The 11726-nt window shown below is 45.4% G+C and overlaps 1 protein-coding gene across 1 annotated transcript in view; it reads left to right on the top strand.

Annotated features, from left to right (window-relative positions):
- SAP18 (Sin3A associated protein 18) overlaps positions 1 to 2832 on the top strand; it is a 3262-nt gene extending 430 nt beyond the window's left edge. Inside the window, exons 2-3 of the mRNA XM_027885060.1 lie at positions 1463 to 1654; positions 2345 to 2832. Of these exons, the coding sequence (XP_027740861.1) occupies positions 1463 to 1654; positions 2345 to 2501 (349 nt within the window). The 3' untranslated portion in view covers positions 2502 to 2832. The remainder of the gene's footprint in view (positions 1 to 1462; positions 1655 to 2344) is intronic.
- The last annotated feature ends 8894 nt before the right edge of the window (positions 2833 to 11726 follow it).

The raw sequence follows: 11726 nt of genomic DNA, 5'->3' as shown, positions 1-11726 counted from the left end.
ATCCGCGCCCGGCGAGGGGCGCGGGGCGAGCGGGGCCTCGGCTGGTTGGTGCCCGGGTGGCGGAGGGCGTTGGGTGGGCATTGGTCGGAGACGGAAACGCTGGGTACGGTTTTGCCGGCGCTGGAGTAGAACCATTCTGGCTGTTCCTTGGCGGCTGAGAGGGGCACCCCTGGGAGCACGGCTGGGGCTGAACGCTCATTGCTGCACACTGAGACTTAGCGTGGCTGAATTGCCCAGTCCCGGGTGCACGGGATCGGTGGCTTGTGCTGTGGCCTGGGTTATCACAACGAATCTGTTCAGTGCAGGGGTTCTCCCGTAGTGCTTAAAGTTTGTTCGAAAAGCCCTATTTTTCCAGTATAAGTAGTTGTCCCCGAAGGCTTGAACTGTTGTGTGAATGGTTTGTTGGTTCAACTCTTGAGAGCAGAATAATGTGTTTATTTTTGCATGGTCAGGTCGCAGCGCCTTAACAGAGAGCTGCTTTTTATTACTTTCAAATTTATTTTGGAGAACTGCTTTAGTCTCTGTTTGCAGACATGTTAGGTTTTGTTTGTAGTGTTTTGAAGAATGCCTTTGAAAATCAATTATGCTCACTTTTAAACTTTCTTTTTCCTTCATGGTATCTGGCACGGTTGTAGCTTGCGCATTGTGTAGTTGAATAAATCCATTTTTGTGGCTACCAAAGCATGCAGTTCTAATTTACTTCTAAGTGGGATTTATGGACTCTGTCCAGACTGTTGGTGGTGTTTGAGCTGTTTGCCATCTGCAGAAGTCAGAATGGGCATTGTCTGTCAACACACTGCCCCCCTTGGTTGCCTGAAGCTCGGAGTGACTGTACAGTCTGTATAATTACAGATGCTTTAGTTGTGATGATTAAGTCCTTTTGTACTTGAAGTTCTAGAAATGAGCTTTAGCCCTGCTCTGGTTGAAGGCTGGGAAAAGGAGTGCTGCCTGCTAGGACAGAAATGGAAAACTGTTAATTTCTTTCTGCTTTTACATTTCCGCTAATACTCAGTAAACTATTTGAATATGCATGTTAACTTAGGTTAGGAGAGTCTTACACTGTGCCTTGTATAAATGCATTAATGCATTAAAAAAATAAATAGGCTCCTGCTGTTTAAATGGTAACTCTTCTTAGAGACCTGGAAAAGCAGATGTTGAAATGTATGCAGAGGTGAAGAGATTAAAACCATGGTAAATCAGACACTAGGTAGGAGCTACATTTGTGTTAGGCTGTGTTGTACAGTAAGTGGTGAATTCTCACAGGTGTTATAAGCAATAACTAGGGTGACTTCACGTGACTTGATTGTTTGATCAAAACGTGTTGTTTGTCCTGTGGTGCAGTTGCGAAATCACTGACAAACCAGTGGTGTGTCAGATCTGACTTTGAGGTATGGATATAGAGTGTGCAAAGGCAAGGAAACGTATGGTTAAGTTGTTGCAATGCATTGATTCCATCTTAAAGGTTTTGGCAAGCTTTTTTTACTGTTGCTTTTGAGAAGGTGAAGCACTTTGGTTTGTTTGTTCAATCTAGGATGGATGCAACTCTGAAAGAGCTGACCAGCTTAGTGAAAGAAGTTTACCCAGAAGCACGGAAGAAGGGCACACACTTCAATTTTGCAATTGTTTTTACAGATCTCAAGAGGCCTGGCTATAGGTAAATGGCATTTCTTCTCTGGGTTACTACTAGACTATGGGCACCATGCAGTAAATTATTATTCATTAGCACTGATATTAAAGTTCAGAACCCATATACCAGACTTTTGAAGTTTTTTAAAGAGAGCTTGTATGATGACCACCACAAACCCTAAATTGTGCTTGGTGACCATCCCTGTTAATGTCTTCCCAAAACAATGGCTCTGTGTGCATGAAGGCCTTGGCCGATGTATTGGCAACCAGCCGGAACACAAACCTTCAGCTGGAGGTAATGCTTTGTTCCTGGTAGGTCTTGCACCTGAGTTATAGCAATGATCTTGTTGCAGGCATCTCTTTTCCAAAATGGCATGAGCTAACCTTTGCCAGCATCCAGTGGATATACCCTGCTCTGGAATCTGTGGAGTCTTGTGCTGTGTCTGTTTGGAAAGGGGCAAGGGGTTCTTGCTAGTATTATGACAGGGTAAAAGATTCCCCCACCCTCTTCCCTGTCAGAAAGAGCATTTGCTGTAGCTTTTCTTGGTGCACCTGGTTCTGCAGAGAAAAACCCCAGTGTCTTGTGTACACAGCCAATGCTACCTGGGGTGCAGAGGATGGTGTGAGAAGGGGGTTGTGAGCCAATACCGTTCCTGTTTTGGACATCTGGAGAGACCGGCCGCTGATCACTAACTTGCCTTTCCTCTGCTGCTCACAGGGTGAAGGAGATCGGCAGTACCATGTCGGGCAGGAAGGGAACAGATGATTCCATGACATTGCAGTCTCAGAAATTCCAAATAGGAGACTACTTGGATATAGCCATCACTCCTCCGAATCGCGCACCGCCCCCATCAAGCCGCATGAGACCTTACTAAACTACTGCTTCTTTGTATGATTACACATTCTCTTTATTCCTACTTGCTGTTCTAAAGCAGGCTTATTTTTGTGCTTTTGTTGCTAAGCACCTGAAAACAAAGCAGAGCATCAGAAAGGAAAGTTAACTCTTAAACCTTAAGTTTTAGTTTATTTGTTTAGTAGAAACTCTTTTTTTTTAGCAGCGCCATCATCCTATCCCTGATTGTTGCAGTTTGATTAGTAAGTTAGCGTGTCCAGTGTTTCAAAGCTTCCATAAAATATGACCGGGAGGATTACAGGTGGTCTGTAGTTCTGTCTTGTTTGGAATAAAGATTGATGTTATTAATCTTTTGATAGTGGTCGTGTATCGAGGCTCAAGGTTCTGTGTTAAAAGTTACTAATGAAGCTGGGGGTTGTCCAGAGTTTTTAGCAGTCAGCTTTTAGAATCTGAAAAATGAAGGGGGGGTAGCTGGGTGGAGGGGTCTCAGTTGTCCATGGGCAAACTGGGCTGTGGGTGTGCGCGGTGTTGCCTGGTACGTTCGTAAAGGAGCAGGATGAAGAAGGGGCGTTTTCACAGCAAAACAGTGCAGCACTGGGAGGATGGGGCCTGTGGCTTCTTAGCTCGGTGCTTGCCAGTTTCTTCTGTCACTGCAGGGGGAGATGTTGAGACACACGAGTGCCTCTGGTCTGTGGCTGACCACGAGCATCCAGCTGGTCTGGGCAGAGCCCAGCACTTGGTTCCTGCACACTGAGTCCCTGTGTGCTCAGAGAAAGGCAAGAGCAGGAGTAGAAGCCGTTGTTGCTCCTTAGAGCCTTCACCTTCCTTACTTGAGGCCTGAGCAGAGGCTAAGACTGAAGTAAGTGTTCCTGTCTGCTGAGGACAAGGCATGCTTTGTGTCATGAGCTGGGATCTATAGGTTTGTTTGTTTTTTTTCTTTCAGTCCCTCGGTGCAGTATAGCCTGGGGGTTTTAGGTAAAAGTTCCGTCCATGGCTTACTCTTCTGTCCCCCTTCTCTGGCTTCTAAGTTGAGTTGCAGTTTCAGCCTTCATGAATGTCTGTCATTCAGAGAATCACCTGTGTCCAAGTCACTTTTCCCCCGAAGACTGAAAAGTGTTCCTCAGTTTTTTAAAGAGAGCTCAAGAAAATACACTACAAATGGTGCTTACAGAGGACTGCACCTGGAAGTAGCAGTGGAGCTGCTCTAATGTTGCCAGAGTTGGGATGGATGGGATGGTTTGCCAGGATGCAGTCACCTCTGGTGTGAGAGGGAGGTGCTCCACGATACTGCTGCTGTGAGGAACAGTTCAGTGACTTCTGTGTCACCAGGGGCAGGCTTGGTCACGTTTGGGACCCCTGCCACCTGCCTGCTGCCTGAGATGGCTGATGTTTGGCACCTTACAGACCTGGACAGACAGAAGAGTGAAAACTGCTGCCAAGTGGCCTCACTGATTGCCACAGGGCATCCTCTGTCCTGCCAAATGAGTGAGGTGAGCACTGCAGTAACAGGCACATAATTACAGAATTGTACAGCTCCCACCTAAGGCAAGGACAGACCTGCCATTAGGGGTACGCAGGAATATGGACATATCCTCATTTTTGGGTCCTGGTTTTTGCTTTAATTGCATTTCATAAAATGAAATGTAGTCATTATATAAGGCAACAGCAGCAAGTGAGCCTGTGTCAGTGACTCAGCTGCTCTGGGAGGCAGCTTGGCTTTGCTGCTGGAATGGTCCAGTGAAGGCCGAGCGAAGGCTTGTGCCTGCCCAGCTAGCAGAGAGAGAACACCTAATGGCTTTATATGTGGTGGCCCATGAAGCAAATTCACCAGTAGAACTGCCTTCAGTAGCAGATATTACAGCTTGACTGTTTAGGTGAGGAGTTCACCTTCCCTTGACTGCCATGAATCTATAAACTTCAGCTGATCTCCCCAGCTGCTTTGGGAAAAACATCTCGGGGAATCAGATTTGCCCTCAAACACTTGCACTTCACACAGAAAGGTGATGCAAAAGTGGAGAGAGTTCAACTTTTTGTGCCTATTGTTATGAGAAAAGACACTTGAGAGCCCAGTGTAGTTCAGGTTAGGAGTTCCCTACATCAAAATCCATTAGGCAATCCAGGCCAACGGCAGCAGCTGTGAAAGCAGACAGCACCAGGGCACAACCATCCATATGTGGCAAGAAGTGAATGGGAAGTGAATGGGAAGTAAAAGCTGTCACCTGCTGAGCTCCTATTGCACAGGAGGGAATTCACTCGCAGTAACAAGGTTGGGTTTGTGTCTCTCAAAGCTACTATAAAAATTGAAGGATATAAATCCCTAAAAAGAGCAAAATATGTAGAGCGTGGTTTGGGGAAATAAAAACATGATCTCAAAATTCATTAACAGTGAGCAATCCCGTATGCCCAGGAAGCGGTGTAGACAACATTACATCCGGATTTGTCAATCCACATGATTTTCTTTGTATGCAGCAAGTTGATGAGGAATTTTTGTCCTCATCAAGGCAGCTGGATGACTTTTTCATTTTTTTTTTTGGATGCTTAAAGCTGTAACAGACACAATTCTGTTTCATGTCTGCACTTTCACCAGTAACCACCCTTCCAAAGCTTTTTGTCTCCCAGCTGCATAAGACAAAGAACAGGAATGACAGCTTTCAAAAAAAAGGTCTCCTGGCTTTGACATTTCTTAGCGGTAAACCCCATGAACAACAGCCGAGACAGCTCTCGCCTCCTGCCCAGGCCCCAACAGGGATACCACACCTACCTCACCTCCCTTCCAGGTGTCCCTCCAGGCCTCGCTTTATCCCTGTCCTTCCTCAGAAGGTTTTTTTTCTCTGCCTCTAACTGGTAACACATATCTGGACCACTCCTGCAGCTCTCCAACCCCCGTGTACCCAGGCTCCTCTGGTTGCTGCAGCCAGCCCAGTGAGCTGGGGTCCCCAGCAGGGCCAGGAGAAGCACTGCGTGTCCTGCCTGTGGGGTGCAGCACAGACAAATGGACCCAGATATAGGAACCGAGGCAACTTCCCCTAATTTCACCTTTTTCACCCTCAATAGCACTTACCAGAGGCTGCTCTGCTCCCACAGGTGGGCCTTTATGTTCATGTGTTCCCTGTGATGTGCCTTTCCTGCGTGTCCACGTTTGGCTTGTCATGAAGGACTCTCTGCCATGCTTCCCCAAACAAACGTAGTTCTTAGAACTACCTCCTCCCCCCATCATTTTATCCACCTAAACCAATGCTTTTTTCAATTTGATAAACAGGAAAAAAAGTGTATCAAAAATGCTAATTTTTTCCACACCAAGAAACCCCCCACTGTTACCTTGTCACACCTTAGAGAAATACTGCTCCTGCTGTTTATCATTAGCCAGGCTTTTCAGTCAACATGGGGAGGAAAAAAGATTCTCTTCCCTGTGCTCAGGCCTTAAATTAAGGGCTCTGTTTTCATAGTCCCCTTCTGATTTCACCACCTGTCCCCCACAGGTGTAGTGATGCTTATGTACAGGAACAGACTACAGCCCCAGAGGTGCAGCCATGACCTTCCCTGTGGTGGCAGCACAAGCCTGATAAACATTCTTCTGTAGCACTTTTGGGAGAGGCTGCCTGTGTCTCTGGTGGAGGAACTGGTATGGGTCTTAATTACCTCCCTAGTTAAGGAATGAGGACAACTCACACACTTTGTCAGTAACCTGTGCAGCATCGGACACAGTCGTCCTTCCAGCACCATGTTTGCCTTCTGACTGGAGCAGTTGTGGAGGCTTACATTTTACGTTACAACTCTGGTCAAAAGCAGAAACAGGTGTGGAGCAGTAGGAAAAAATTAGGCAAGTAACTCAGTAAGTTCTTACTTTTGTAATGGAAAGCATGGAAAAACAAGAAGGTCTTGAAAATTGTGTTGTGGCTGGGTTCAGAGGGGCTGGAGTATTCGGGACCCTCCCTGGGGTATTTCCAGTCTCACAGAACTGACAGGCTTCAAGTGGAGACATCCTGGCCCAAAAGCTCACTTGACCTCTTCAACACACTCAGCAAGAAAACTGGTGCACTCAGCAAGTGACAGCCTCAAGGGTGCCTCTGGGTGAGCTGGCTGAGTGAGGCATGAGTTCTCCACACTGTGCTCCAGGCAAACACGAGTCATTGTCTTCAGACTTGAGGAAATTGGGCGGAGGGGGGGGTGGTTAACAGGGGCTGAAACTGCACCTGTCCCAGTCTTTAGAGGACAGGAGGCGAGAGCCCCAGTAGTGGTTGGTGGGGCAGTTGAAGAACAGCACCCATCACGCAGCAGTCCCTCACCAGCCCCCGGCTACCTGCCTGCTCAGCTGGGGCTGTGTGGACTCCTGTCCTGGGGCCTGCTGGAAGGTGTGCTGCACTCCTGCTGCCTTTGGCTGCTGCACTGGAGGGCAGGAGGCCTATGCTAAGAAAAGGAGAAGAGAAACACAGGCACATAGAAGTACTAAAGGTTTGAAATACACCCTATGAGTGCCACAACAGCCCACGACAGCCAGGAACAAACCGCACCACCCTGCACCTACAGGCTAGGACATACCTCACTTCCCAGGGTGAGGTTTGTCCTAGCAGCTCTGTTCCCTCCAGCCCAATTTATGCAAAACCACCCAAGCAGTTGTCCCAGGAAGGGAGAGTTTGTGAGAAGAATTGTTGGGTGCTGCGATGAAGAAGAGGAATTGCTTCAGCTGCCACTGAAGTACTTGTGGAGAAACAGCGTTAGGCAACCTTTCCAGAGCAGCTGGACAGACAGGATACAATTCACCCAGCCAGGAAAGGAGGATGTCCTGGCTCCCACTCCCTCATCCTTTCCCTTCTCATGCCTCAGCAACCGCCAGTGCCTTCGCTGGCAGACAGTGATTTGGGTCAGTGCACAGTCCATGAACAATTTAATCTTGGAAAACAGTAATTAGTTCCTGGTGGTTGAGCAAGCAGGAATGGATTCCCCTGGAGCCACAACTGCAGTGACACAACTGACAACCTATGGCGTGGGACCTGCAGCTGGGGCAGGAAAGGCGGAACCACGCAGACTGCCTTACAACAATTGCGTAAGCAATCATTAGGGAACCAACCACAGGGCTTTGAGCCAGGAGTACATTGTGCCAAGAACTATGGAAGCATTTGAACACCTTCCTGCTGGGTATTCTGCAAACTATGCTTTGCTTGGTCTCCTCCCAGAAGTGCCTGTGTAACACAGCATCTTCTTCCATGGACATTTCCCATGAATATGCATTTGTGCTACTTAAAACTCTTCAACTTGAATTAGGCAAAACAAGATCAAAGAAATTCATGGGTCTGGTCAGCTCCCTACTATGCTGTCAACTGTAAGGACAGCATGAGGCTTTACATTTAAGTTGATAGATAATACATAGCAGCACCAACCAATGTCTTCCTGATAGAAAGTTGTATTCATGTGGACTAACACACATGTGATTCCATAGTGCAGCCACTGGATGTTGTCATTGCTCCATATGAATGCCACAATCTCTGTATTACTGTCCCATGGGGAAACAAGGTACTCCCAAAACAGAAGGCAGATTCAACATCAGCTACAGCTGTTGATGGAGTACATGCAACTACCATGAGTAATGGAACATCTGAATAGTGAAGAGGGAACAAAGCAAATATTACATTTTCAGAAAATTTAAAGGGTCCATGGTGCATTAAAAAAAAAAAAAAACCAACCAAGGAACCCTGAAATGTATTTATTGCTCCAGAGATTTATAAAAACATAAATAAAAGCACAATGGGCAGCACTGAAAGCAACGCTTGTCACTTATCCCTTTGACAACCATCTGGGAAGTTTCATTTCACTGGAAGAGCTATATTTGTGTTCAACCTTAGGCAAAGTATTTCCCAGATAAGAATGCACAGACCACCTCAAGGGACTTCCTTGGCAGAACTATTAAGATGCTTCTTTGACAACAAATGGGATTATGGAGAGAAGCTTCTGTTAGCCGACACATTTGATATACTTTAAAAAAAAAAACACCAAAAAATTAAGAACCACAGAAAATGAAGGAAAACTAAAGGCTATGCTCTTTTTTGTTTACTTTCTAGATGTCCTTAAATACTGAAGTGCAATTTTTCGCTGGGTTCAATCCTTTCTGACAGCAGGCTACTGCTAGAGGGTGTGACCCCATTCTCACCCTTCCCTTACATCTGATCTACCACTCACATGGGCAGAAGCTGAGCTTGAGATTATTGTTGGGAAGGACAAACTGGAAGAGAAAACAAAATTAATTAGCCTTTCAGTGTCTTGGCAAATGGAACAAATCCATTGTAAAACTGCACAGCCCCTAGACTCTGTGCAAGAGAACTGGGGAAACAGCCTCTAATGGAAGCAACCCCCAGTTAAGTAAATAAAGCGCAACACAGAACTGAGTCAATTTGGCCTGTTTTCAAGTGACAGTTGTCTCTCACAGAGCTATTGCATTTGCTACTTATTTAGGTACTGTTTACCCAAACTGTACCTTCTGACAGGCCAATCCTTTTAAGAGATTCATCTCACAACAAACCAACATGTAAATTTTGAGTTCTTTTGCATCATTCCCACTCTGACAGGTTATTACTTTAGTTTGCAGCAGGACAAGCCTTTCTCCAGCAGCAAAACTAGCTTAAGTGGAGTTTTACCCCCCTTCAGCCCCATGGCTACATCTTTGGTTGTTCCAGTATATCAGATGGCCACCTGTGTGAGAGGACTGATCTGCATAGGAGAAAAACAAAAAGACAATACAAACAGGTACCTTTCTCTCTCCAGCTTATTTTGAATACAGACCAGTTTCCAACAGAATCACAGAATGGTTGGGGTTGGAAGGGACCTCTGGAGATAATCCAGTCCCATACTCCCTGCTACAGCAGGTTGCACAGGATTGCGTCCAGGCAGGTTTTGAATACCTCCAGAGAAGAAGATTCCACAGCCTCTCCGGGGCAGCCTGTTCAAGTGCTTTCACTTGTCATTTCCCTCCCCTACCCCCAATACTCAAACTACTCTTTAGGCCTTCCTAAAAGGTTGTCAAAGGTGAAGCATGACAAACTCAAACTAGCTTTTGTTTTGCTGCTCTGATTGTATCTACCTCAGAGCAGTGCTCCTCCTGTAAAAAAGAACACAAGTACAAACAACATTATTATGTGTATTATGGTAATACTGTAGGCAAGAAAAACAAAACCAACTAGTAAAACTTCATTTCCAGATTCCAGAAAGTCTCATGCCTGTATCATGTCATAATAGCTTGAGTAGACCAGAAGATTTTAAGATTTCAATTGTCATATTGAAGATAATTTCTTTCTCATAGTATTATTTGAATCCTTTTAATATTAGTTAACGAAATAGCTATGAAATGTAGCAGAAAATGTTAATAAGCAAGCAGAATGAAGCGAGTGGCTTACAGTGAGAAGCTCAGCACTGCTAGGTACAACTCCATCATTCCTAAGGGAGGAAAAGACAGCAGAACGCTGAGTTGTTCTCAAGTTTAGGGGAAAGACTTTTATAAGCCCTTCTGTGAATTTTGTTAGTTGTGGGTAGGGGGAATACAGCAAGATCCAGGACAGTAGTGCTGCTTGTTCCGTTTCACATTAAATGGAGTCTTTCAGGATATCTGGCTTGCTTCAGGGCAAGAAAGTCACGAAGTGCTGTGGGGGGAGAATGAAGACTGTGAAACACTTCCTGCTTAGTGCGGGTAAATCTGTCTGGCTGAAAGAGTCTTGCTTTGCAGCAGAATATTTTGTACCTTTCCAAGGCCACGAAATTCCAGGACTAGAATCCACACCACAGTGTGGTTTTAAAGATGCTGGAAGCAGGTTTGGCCTTCATTTTGAAGGAGTTGGGTAGAACAAAGAAGCGTTTCAGAGCAGCCACCAAGCATTTGTGACAGATTTTTTTAGTAACCAAAACGTAATCAAGCTCACAGACTGACACATAATACATAGGTATTTTTAAACAGAAAATAGCATTTAAAATTACAGCGTGCTCAGGTCAGAACTAGTAGGAAAATCACCTTCTCCAGTTAATTTGATGTACACTTATCCTGGACAATGACGACAATAGCAGGAAAAAGGCACCTTTACTTGCTAAGTTTTAACAAGGACAAGTCTGTTTAAGCAAGTGGAGAAATGCCTCTGGGCACCTCCAGATGTTTGTGTATCCTGAGGATTTCAAAGAAATGCAGACTGAGTTCTGAAAAGCATACACTTATCCCCATCTCCTGGGACAGTCTCTCCCTTCTCATATGTTACATGTTTGCCCTCATAAAAATGACAACCTTTCAGCCATCAAGAGGAAGAAAACTGGTAAGAGCAGTCCTGGAGGCATTTGGAAGAACAGCCGACGCTGGAAAGAGCAACCTGGCTCCAATCAAGAGTATGTACTGGGTTTTCTTGCGGACAACAGTAAAAGCACTGGTAGAAGAAAGTCCTAATTACTATGATTACCAGATACCAAAAGAAGGCCAAACAGCTCTGAGAACTTTAGCTTGGTCAGCTATTACAGGAGCACATGTGCCCTTTTCATGAGCAACACCACCACTCAGAGAATACACATGGTAGCAGCACAGGAGAGTAAGCAATGGCCAAATGCCTGCCAGCAAATTCTTCCAGCAGCCAAAGACGTATATAACCAGCATCAATTGCACAATACCTTTTCAAATAATTCACACTGGAGCCAGAGTCACCCTCCAGAGCTACAGAGTAACCAGATGCATTGCACTTGATACTATGCCAATGTATATTATGGAAGAAGCCTCGTGGGAAATGCCCTTCTGACAGGGAGGTAGCAGTGAGCCTGGTTGCAGGAATGCATCAGGTAGGTCTCAGTGCTGCAAAAGTGACCGAAAGCACAGAAGTGCTTTGAACAGTAAAGCAGGAGTTACTCTTCCAATAAAAGAAGACTTGGTTCTGTTGAAGATACCCAGTACTGTCGAAGTACTAGACTTCAAACTCAGCCCTGGAAAGATGTACAGTGTCACAAGAACAGCCAGAGATACCCACTTTTTGGGGCAATACACTGGACTTTCCCTTTGTGACTACCCAACTGCTCTCTCTGCAGCCTACTGCAAATGCAAGCCTACACAATAGACAACTGAAGTGCTACCCCATTCTCCGTTCCTCTTCGAAGCATAATATATTTAAAAACCCTCAAAACATTTTGCCAATAATGTCAGTAGGAAATTAAGCACAAGTTGTTATTTCAAACAAGTTTACCCACATCGTGGATAAAGAATTTTTCTTCATTTAAAAAAACTTTTTCTTGGTAT

Source organism: Empidonax traillii, unplaced genomic scaffold, assembly GCF_003031625.1.
Source record: "Empidonax traillii isolate 1590-97213 ecotype Southwest subspecies unplaced genomic scaffold, ASM303162v1 scaffold9:size3134949, whole genome shotgun sequence".
NCBI lineage: Eukaryota > Metazoa > Chordata > Aves > Passeriformes > Tyrannidae > Empidonax > Empidonax traillii.
The sequence above is the reverse complement of the archived record's forward strand: the minus strand, read 5'-3'. Positions and strand labels throughout refer to the sequence as shown.